This window comes from Arachis hypogaea, chromosome 9 (genome assembly GCF_003086295.3).
Source record: "Arachis hypogaea cultivar Tifrunner chromosome 9, arahy.Tifrunner.gnm2.J5K5, whole genome shotgun sequence".
Lineage (NCBI taxonomy): Eukaryota > Viridiplantae > Streptophyta > Magnoliopsida > Fabales > Fabaceae > Arachis > Arachis hypogaea.
In genome coordinates, this window is record NC_092044.1 from 113047186 (window position 1) to 113058472 (window position 11287).

General features: G+C 36.4%; 1 protein-coding gene and 1 pseudogene across 1 annotated transcript; both read left to right on the forward strand.

The window, feature by feature from the left end:
* The first annotated feature begins 3984 nt into the window (after positions 1-3984).
* LOC112712041 (uncharacterized) lies at positions 3985-6887 on the forward strand (annotated as a pseudogene).
* A 2900-nt stretch (positions 6888-9787) lies between these two features.
* Positions 9788-11281, forward strand: LOC112712044 (uncharacterized). Its single transcript, XM_072203530.1, has 3 exons — positions 9788-10360; positions 10440-10516; positions 11116-11281. Exons 1-3 carry the CDS (start codon positions 10076-10078, stop codon positions 11186-11188), a joined length of 435 nt encoding a protein of 144 aa, XP_072059631.1. The 5' UTR covers positions 9788-10075; the 3' UTR covers positions 11189-11281.
* The last annotated feature ends 6 nt before the right edge of the window (positions 11282-11287 follow it).

Below are 11287 nucleotides of genomic sequence, written 5' to 3' on the forward strand. Positions count from 1 at the left end.
CTAAACATTCCAAAAAACAATAAAGAAACCACTTAGCATCTCTCCCGCTCTTCTTTTTTTTTTTTCATGTGTTTTCGTCCAATTTTTAAAGTGTTATTTTAGAGTATTTGTAATAGTTTATAATCTACCAGAGACAAACATCCAAACACATCACACATGCTAAATAAATTTATAGTCAAAAAACAAGTAAAAAATATTCTCAACCTCTTTTTTACATAATATACAACATTATCATTCTGCTCAATAACGTCGAATCTACACAATCTTTTCTTTATATTAACTATGCCAACTAAGACTAACTAAACAAATAACTCCACTTTTGGTGGAATGAACCTCCCCAAATAGAGTTAGTGAAACTATAGTTTGTTATAATCTCTAGAACTGCAAAACTTGTACAAAAGAATTAGTAGTATATCCGTCTTTTTATTATCAAATTTTTATACAACTCAATCCTCTCCCTTTGCCGTTAACTTAACCGACTTTAAGGTCCTATGGAGTTGATTAACTAGTTCCAACTCCTATTGGAACAACTCCCTCCTCCGTTGAAAACTCCATAACCACTATAACTCATCTCAAAATTCACAATTACCTATAACATATTCTCTTTTGTTTGAGACCCAGAAGAGTATCTTGTAGAGCACTGTTTTGTAACTATATATCCTCCCTGAACTGAACTCTTCTTTTATTTCCTATCTCTATAGACAAATCTTTGATAACTTTTTTCTCACATGTGACTCTTTAATTTGTAACTAACAAACATCCTTCTATGGCCTCCTTTGGTAGGTATGGGCTGACTAGAAAGTATTTCAGATAGATTCAAATTATTACATGAATACGCAATCTTCTTCTATAATGAACATTTATCTTTCGAAAATCGTCACTACCACTTAAACAAGAAAGCTGTATTCCATATAGAGAGGAAGGAAATATAAAGGAAAGAAAGGAAAGGTAATAAATTGAGTGGATTTTTATTTTCTTTAGATGTGTTTGGATGGAAGGAAAATAAGAAGGAAAGAAATATTATAGAAAGACAATTTTACTCTTATATTATAATATATATTAAAAAAGTGAAGGAGTAGTATTAGAAGTAGAGAGAAAAACATTAGTTTTCTCTCCATTTTCTTTCGAATGTTGGAGAGAAAAAAATTGATGGGCCCACCAGTTTTTTTCATCCATTTTCTTTCCCTTCTAATTTTCTTCCTCAACCAAACAATGAAAAATAATCATTTTCCTTCCCATTTTCTTTTCTCCCTTTTCTTTCCTTCCATTTTCCTCTCAAACAAACATAGCATAAAGGTATCCTATTCTTCCTATCCTCCTTACTCCACAAGAATCTTTTCTGCAAGCATATCAACTTTTTCGCTATTGACTTTAGTATTTTGTACAAATTGAAATAGTAAATAGGCAAACTATTAAGAACAAACATAATAACAACCAACTTACCAGTTTTATTCAGTGTTTTTGTTTTGTATAGGCTCATCTTCTCTTCCAACTTGTTTATTACTGGTTTTCATATGTTGACAAGCCTTGAATTTACTTCCAGAGAAATACAAAGATATTTTAACTGGTAAGAATGCCTCGTCACACTTCAATAGACTACACATCTGTCGTGTCCAGTCCTACTCACAATTAACTGAAATCAAGTTAGACTTATCAAAACTAATACTCAATTATGACATCATCTCAAAACACTGCAATAGCCTTTTATAATTTCTGAAAATCTCTTCTTTTGAAAGATATAACAGTATAATATTATCAACAAACTGAAAGTGTGACAATTCAATATTATCCTTGCCAACCAACAGAAGAAAAATACACTCGATTTTACTGTCTTCCCAATCTTCCTATTAAAATAAGTATATATTTACATTTGTAGTTTTTAAAATATAAAAAAATACTTTTTAAATATAATTTATATTTATTAATATTAAAAATATAATATAATTTTATATGTTAATAATATCTAAATTTATTTTTATATTTGTAAATATAATCTTTTAAATTTTAAAAACTATCTTATAAAATATAATTATTATTACTTTAAATTATTAAAAATTATTTTTAATTTAATTTACAAAATATAAATATTATAATTTTTAAAAGTTATCTTTCAGAAACCATCTTTAATTCTATTGTATTTACAATTACAATTAAGAAAATGAATTTGTGTCCTCCAGGGTCGAATATTAAAGATAGAACACTATTTTTTTGTGTGTGACAGAAAACACAACGCATTGACTATTAACAATTTAAACATTAAACAATAAACAAATTAGTCATTTTTTCAAATTAAATCCAATAATTTATAAATAAATAGTGATTGATTGATCAATCCATCTTATAAATAATCCAAAGTTTTAAAAAATTGACATAAGTTAGTATAAGACAAGCGACCTTATTCAATTTAACTTTTAAAGACTAAAAAGATGGTACTAAGACAAATTTTATTATTAACATGACATTTGAACAAACCAGTAAAATACTTTTCTAATTTTAGAGATTAAGTTGAATCTTTTGTCAAATTTAAACAAAACTATCATGATTCGTTCTTCTACTATTTTGATTAAAAACCAAATGAAATGATATGAAGTCCTTTTAGAAATATTTAAACCTAGACCCAATTTTCATAAAACGTGTGTTAGATATCAATGATGATAATCAGAGGATCAAAACATGTTTGTTAATGATGGATTCCCCCCTTAATTATGCATTATTGTTACAATTACTGCAAATCCTAGTGTGTCTTCAGACACCAGGTGAAAACGATGGACGTAGCACATTATCAGTTGTCAGTCTTACTTTACAGCGCTACAATTTATGCGTGCTCCACGCGCCTTCTACATCCAATCCTATCTAGCGTTGAAGCGCGTGCAAAACTAATCTCCCACTCTAGCGTAGTCCATAGTACATAGTAACAGCATAACTACCCCTTTTAACTTGCGCAGTTACGCATTGTATGCTATTGCTACCCCTTAATTAATCAGTTTATCTTTATTTATTTTATTTTTTTTATTATATTTATCTTTATCTTTATTATCTCAAATCTTAAAATTAAAATGAAAAGTATAATATTATCATAGTTAGGTATCTTTTAAATTATTTTTTTAATCAATCTTCTGTTATATTAATTAAAAAAAATAAAACAAACATATCTAATAGATATAATATTTTCTTTCAAATTTTAAAAGATTAAAGTTTAATTTAGAAAAATAAGTACAATATACTAATATATTCCAAAATTTCTTAAAATTAATTTTTAAACTGGATTTTCGAATTTTAGTTTTTTAATCTGTATTTCAAAATTAAAAAATATTGTATCTATTGAATATATTTATTTTAATTTTTAAAAAAATTAATATAATAAAAAGTTAATTAAAGAAATCATTTAAGAAATACTTAGATGTACTGTTTTGCTTAAGCTTTTCAGTTTACGGCTAAATATCATATTCCCCTACTTTTATCCTAATTTAACCATTAATCCATAAGCTTCCAAACGTAAACGCGTACTCATTGTTGATACTAACAAAAAGCATAAAGCAATTCACTCATTTTCCTTTTTATTCAATCAAATTTCCCTCTAGAGAGAAGAAAATAGAGCAAAACCAAAGCGGATAATTAAAGTTAATAATGATCCATTAACTCTATTGGAAAAAGATTCACAAATTAGGGTGAAAGAGTAAAAAAGGTTAGTTGTATTTGCATGATTTTGGTGGTTTTTAAATTATTGCGGTAAAGGGAGGAAACACAAGTAACCAAAAACCCAACTGGGTCCAACCAGTAAACCAGCTGTCAAACTCGAACCCATCACACTGTTTCTCTTTTTCTAGTTGCCTTTTCCCACGGTATTCAATCCGCGACTCCGCTTTCCCCAAAATACCCTTTCAAATATTATCATATCTTTTTAGTTTTATTATCATATCATCTCTTTTTTTTATTAGATAAGATAATATAATATCTTTAGTATTTAGATTAAATAACATAATTGCGTTAAGCAAGTATAAGAACATTAACGGCAAACAGAGAGAGCCCCTTTTCCACACACACTCTTTTGCGCTGCGAAGGAGGCAGCAGCGGCAACACCACCAACCAAACTTTTCTTTTCGTCTTTTATTTTATTTTATTTTATTTTTTGCTTCCAAACACAAAACCATGGAGGCGCAACCTCCAACGCCACCACACACCGCACAGCCTCCGCCGTTGTCTTCGGTGGCGCCGCCGCCACAACAACCTCAGCAACCAGTGCCGCCACCGTCGTCACACCTGAACTACCCTGACTCGGTTGACTCGTCCCCGCGCTCTCGCAACACGGACTCATGGGACGAGCCCTTCCCGCCGGCGTCATCGAAGCTCCGGCTTATGTGCAGCTATGGCGGCCACATCGTTCCCCGGCCTCACGACAAGTCGCTCTGCTATGTCGGCGGCGACACGCGAATCGTGGTGGTTGAGCGAACAACTTCACTCGCGGACCTGTCCACGCGCCTCTCAAAGACGTTCCTGAATGGAAGACCGTTCAGCCTCAAGTACCAGCTCCCGAACGAAGACCTGGATTCTTTGATTTCTGTTACCACCGACGAGGACCTCGACAACATGATCGACGAGTATGACCGAACCAACAACAACCCTTCCGTGAAACCCTCGCGAATTCGGCTCTTCCTCTTCCCAACAAAGCCTGAATCGGTTCAGAGTATTCCGCCCATTCTAGAAAGTTCCGCCAAGTCTGATGATTGGTTCCTCAACGCCCTAAACGGCTCTGGATTGCTCAACCGGGGTTTCTCTGACTCTGCCTCTGTGAATTGCCTTTTGGGTCTCGACGACGATGCTTCGGGGAATAATGTTGACCATAGCTCAAGGGACCCTGTCGAGGCTTCTTCTCAGCCTGGATCTTTTGGAAACGGCAAGAATACGAAACAGGAGGTTCATTCTGTTCCCGATTCGCCTATGCTGGAGACTACTTCTTCGTTTGGCTCTACTTCTTCATCGCCGTCGCTGGCCAATTTGCCGCCGATTAGGGTTCATGTGGAAGATGGCAGCGGTGGCGGCGGGGTTAGGATGGTGCAGGATCACAAGGTTTTGGGAATTGAGGAGCAGTTTGCGCAGATGGGTGTGAGTGTTGCCGGTGGATTGGGGCAGAAGCAAGACGAGGGTCTGGTGGTGCTTTCTTCGCCTCCGCCTCCGCCTGTGCCGGTCACTCTATCTGCCGCTGGGGTGGGTGTGCCTGTTAGCTCAGCGCTGGTGTCTGGGGAGTACCAGAACAGGGTTTTCTCCGATGATGAGAGATCGGATCATAGCGTGCCTGTGGGTTACAGAAAACCACCGACACCTCAGCCACAGTTGCAGCAACAACCACAGCTTCAGCCTCAGCCTCAGTCTCAGCCGCAGCAAACACAGTCACAGTCACAACCTCAGCATCAACAGGTTTTACAGCCTCAATTTCAACCCAAGTCAACTGGCGTCGTTGATTTGCCTTCTCCAGATTCAGTTTCAAGGTATTCTCAGTTTCATCCTTCTCTTTGTTATTCATTATATGCATGTCGTTTTGGGTATGTGAATTCGCAATTGGATCATTCATTAATTGTTTCATTCATCTGGATGGTTTGTGAATTGTCACTTGGTATCACTGCGTCTTATTTTTATGATTTGGATTTGGATTATTGTAATTCTGGAATGCTGGATTGGTTTGGTGCTGTCTGAATTAGGGTCTTGTTGGTGCTTTTGTTTTGATCCTGCAGTGATAGTAGTCTTTCAAATGCAATCTCTCGGCAAAAAGCTGTGATCTATCAAGACCAAGTTCAGATTCAGCCTGGGACTACAAGGGTTCCTAGTAACCCGGTTGATCCAAAACTAAACGTGTCCGATCCTCATGGTCGGATCCAGATGCAGCAGCTTGTACAGGACCCAGGATACTTGTTGCAACAGCAATTTGAACAACAGCCGCCGCCACAGCAGCCTCAACAGCAACAACAGCAGCAGTTCATTCATGGTACTCATTTCATTCACCATGCTCCTCCTGGGGCCGTGCCGATTTCCGCCTACTATCCAGTATATCCTTCCCAGCAACAGTCCCACCCCAGGTTTACTACGTTCCTGCGAGACAGCCCCCGGCTTACAACATGCCTGTTCAGCAGCCTAACATGGCTGAATCCGCCTCAAACATTCCTTCCAGCCGTCCCCAGACTCCACCAAATCCCACCACATTGGTTCCACCTTCTGCAGCTTACAACCCCATGAGAAATGCTCCCATGCCCAAGACTGAAATGACGGCAGCTGCATACAGAGCTGTGAGTGCCGGTACCCCTCAATTGGTTCAAGTTCCTACCAGTCAGCATCAGCAACAGTATGTTGCTTACTCCCAGATTCATCACCCTTCTCAGTCTATTGCTCAAAATTCTGCTCCCCCTCCTAATTATGCTTTTGATTATGCGGATCCGGCACATGCTCAGATATACTACTCTCAACCTCTGGCACCCTCAATGCCTTCTCAGTACCAGACCATGACAGCCGCTGCCATGGTAATGCCGGACGGTTCCACTCAGCAATCCTCGGACAACATGAAGCAACAGATAAGAACTTCACAGCCATTATAAACTTGTCATTAAAACAAAAGTGAAACAATTTTGAAGAAAACCGGTTTGGTTTGCCCTTTTTAAGTTTTATATATGTAGTTCCAGTCGGTCAGTCATGTTTGGTGCATGTTTGTGGTTATCTATTTACATAGAAAAATAAGAAAAGAAACTGTGATAATCTTCTTCTCATCCCTGTAAAAGGAAATTGGTCCAAGGTTTATACTGTAAAAGTTCAAGTCTCTAAAACATTTTATTGTGAAGGTCATATATCAATTCCTGAAATGATTGTCATATATAAATATATTTTGCCATTGTTTTCTTTTCTTTCTTTGGTATGTGATTTATTTTTTCATGGAAAATTTGATTGATTGTGGCCATTTCGGTTGTTGGACTATGATTTTGTCGTTCTTCTGCTATATCCATCTTCGCCTAGAAGGACCACAACTACGCACTTTTACATAGAAAAATGAATTTTTAATGACACGTTTATTCGGCCCTTTCATCCTTCTTGCTCGTTTTCTATGGAAAATCTTGTTTCCAGTTTGCTGCGCAGGACCAAACAAAAATGTGCAGCCAAGTTTGAGTGTGTTTTTTAAGATTATCTGTTTGAACAAAGCTTTTAAAAAATGAAAAATTACTTTTAAATATTTTAGATTAATTGGATAAAGTTCTTAATAAATTTTTAACTTAGAAAAGAATCAATTCATACTTTCTTTTGTTTTCTGAAGCAAGTAAAAATTGTTTTTAAAGTAACTTAGAAAATTTTTTGTAACTAAAGGAATATGCAAATGTTCTTGTTCATCATAGAAGTAATATAAAAAAGGAAATTTAGGCGATCACACTCTGAAAGATCATAATTCATAACCCCGCTTTTGTAATTATCTCTCTGGCTTAATGAATGGCATACTTTTCATGCTTCACATTATGCAAGAACGCTATCATATATCTCGTGCATTATTGAGACTGAAAACAACGTGTTGTGGCACCGCAATTCAAGTTCAATTCGATGCATAGGAGAATCAGCTCATGTCACACAACCGTATGATAATGTTAAAGCAAAGATTGGAAAATTTTGACGTATAGTGAACTTTAAGATTCACAAATCCAACCATCATAACAGGGAGTGCACGTTGCTGCATACGTTGTTTTTACTCGATTTCACGTGGCCCCTGTGGCAAAGTACAGCTGATTCGATGCTTTATTGTATTTTAGAATGCACTAATTACTAGTTAGTGATTAATTAAAAATTAACTAACAGTACGAGGTTTAAATGTTATTACTTAGGTTTGCGTAACGCATCTAGTACTAGCTTATGATAACAATAGATTAATGTTAGTTAAATCTGAATAATTGTATAACAATTTAGCTACTGCTTAAGTGAAAATTAAATGCTGACATAAGTGGTTGATGCTGACTGGTTAATGCATGGTTTCTGAGTCATAATATGATTATTGAAGATTATCATGGACAACAAAATTGAAAGAAGAAGCACCGAAGCAGTTGTCAAAAGAGTTCATGGTCCCTACACCCTACTCCTTACCCGTTTTAATGTCAACGGAGTTCATGGGTCCTCAGTATTCCATAAAATGCTTGGGATACAATGAAGCATATAATTGGTCTCTATTCAATGTTCAAGATCAAAATAACGGCAGGGGTCAGGGAGTAGATACTAGAGAGGAGTGTGAATGTGTGATTCCCACTACTCTCCTCTACTCCATCCAACTTGCCTTGCCTTGCCTTGCAAACCCGAATTCCATAACGATAAGAGTCACTTCTCTTGTCAAACCATTTTATTCTTCTATCATTTCATGGATTGGTGGACTGCCAACACTTAAAAAATTGAGTAGGCCACCAAATAATGGCCAGCCCACTAAGGGGCCCACTTCAAGCTCCCAACTTTAAAAATCCTATCTGCTTTCAGTTTTAGACGTTCTAACCCCACCAAAAAACTAAGAAGAATCGTTGCGTAATTATATAATAAGCGAACCCCGTTGACATATTCCGAGTGTGTGTAAAGCATTTGCAGATATTCGAACATATAGAATTTGCCAATTTGGAAAAGGAAGAATAAAACTCAATATTTATCTTTTCATAACAACCGTGTAATCAATAATAGATGTGAGAGAAAGTAGATCCTGTGGGCTGTGGCCCTCATCGCTGAAATTCCTTTCAACAATCTCTACCACAGTTGAAGATTGGACTTGCCATGCATAAAACAAGCATGAAACTTCACACACGGAGAGAGACGAGAGCGAAAGCTTTCAGTTTTGATTTTGGTTTTTCAGCCTTGCTTCCTTCGCAGATGGTGACTCAATGGGCTTTTAAGCCACAAAATAACCATGGCCCATTTTGTAGACATTAAGGCCTCATTGTAAAGTTCAATGAAAATGCAATAGCACTCGGCACTCGATCCAATAAAAAGTCCTAAGTTGAATTAAAAAAGAGTGAACAACAAAGAGAAAATTAAAGGCAAAAAATGAAAGGTTAGTATGGAATTATGGATTCATTCAATGACCATAGGAAAGATGATAGATCAGGATTCAGGAGCAATTTTGCTTTCTTAATATGAATATGGGAGTATTGTGCAGGTGGAAACTCATGTGCAATCGATGGAGTTAATAACTGAGCTGTTAGATGAAAATTTAGTCAAATCAATAATTATCTAACGCTCTAATATCAATTTTACTTATATATTTTACGTTCGACTGCACCTAAATTTTCACCATTGTACAGACTCTTCAAGACTTAAGCTAAAGAAACAGTTAATTACTTAATTTCATTCCAAATTTCGAGCATATTATTATTATTATTATTAATTTATATTAAATTTAGTCCTATCCTGCATGGATTGGTAATGCCGTAATGGTTATCTGCTAGGCTTGACAGGTAGGACTACTCAATCCACTATACAAGGTAACCTCACAAGGCTTCTAGTTTATTGAGAAACGATTTTTATCCGTCACTTTTATTACTCATTTTTCATATTTAAATAAGATTTTAATATTATTTTAAATTTATAAATATCATCACATCGAAATCATGAGAGGATATCGACTATCGAGTTAACGAATTTTGATCAATCATGAATCAAATTTAAGCATTTAAGTAATACTTGAGTTAAATATATGAATCTATGGTAACTGGTAAATAACAACAATAATTGGTTTGGCATTTTTTTATTGGTTAAAATGTCTTTAAGTAATTGGATTTGTTCCGTAAAACTTGTAACTTGATCGCGTTATGGGTCCTAGTGGAAACGGATAACAGTGATGCTAGTGTGTCAGGCTTTCGCGACAGAAATATTGAATACGAAAACCGCCTGAAACTCGTGGGAAAAAGAAAAGTGTTAAGGGTGCGCATACCACCATCCGCCGCTACATAATTTGCAAATTTGACCGTCGCAATCAATATTTGACAATCATACCAACAAAACAAAAAACAAGAAACACCAGAAGGAAGTAAGGAATCAAATCCAGAAGCAACGACGCTCTTCTTTCTTTGTTTTTTTGGAAATGGCAACCATTCAATCCGATATACTCTCTGCTTTCTGCAAAGCCTCTTCCACTTTCCGTTCCGTCCCACGCTCCATCGTCTTCTGCCGCCTCATATCTTCGCCGCACAGGCCGTCCTTCCGCCTCAGGGCTTTTACCAACGGCGGCGGCGGTGAATCATCTTCTCCTGCCGCCGTGAAGCTTCCTGAGAAGCCTTCCATTTGCACCGCCGACGAGCTTCACTATGTGTCCGTGTCCAATTCCGATTGGAGGCTGGCACTGTGGCGGTACCACCCTTCTCCTCAGGTACGTCACTCGATGCCTCTTAAATGAGCTATGAATATATGATTTCATTTCCGGGGAATGAAATTGAATTTTGATGCAGGCACCTCGAAGGAATCACCCTCTGTTACTGTTGTCGGAGTTGGCACTAACGCCATTGGATATGACCTTTCTCCTGGGGTACTTTCCTCTTATCATTTGTTTATTTATACATATTTTTCTTATATTCTAATTTAATCTTAAATTTTCTAGTTTTTTTTTATGTGTATGCATTACTACTATGCTTGTAGTCATTGTTGTGTGATCTTCTTGTGCTGGTAAACTTGCCAAGTGCTAAATTGTGGAGGTTAGTTAGAATTAGAATTTTGGAACCTTGATTGATTTTTGATGTCCGTAATTTGTTGATTGGATGATTGTGACGCGTGTGGTGGATCAAATCAATCACATCTCTGATTCATGTTATGAGTATGACCCTAAGCATTAGAATGAGATCCTACAGCATCATAACAATGTTTATGTTTGTAGGAACAGGAAGTTTGGTAGCAAAATTCTGGATGCATCTTCCATATTTCTCTGGTTGAAGTTGCATTTTCCCCTTCATATTACTATGTTTCAGTTATTAAATTAACATACTTTTGAGTTTTGAGTAATCAATGTTGTTGTCTGCCTAATGGTAGGTTGTCACTTGAATTTTCTTTGCTATATATATGTATTCTTTCAGGTTTATGTATGCATGTACTATGTTGGAGTCCCCCCATAACACATGATATATACTGCAGTCATCATTTGCACGCTACATGTCTGGTCAGGGTTTTGAAACCTGGATCCTTGAATTACGAGGAGCTGGTTTGAGTGTCAATGGTTCAAATTCCAAAGATATTCAAAAGTCTTCCCAAGCAATATCTGACAGGATGGAAGCTACTTCAGAAAGTGCATCTAACTCGAATGGAG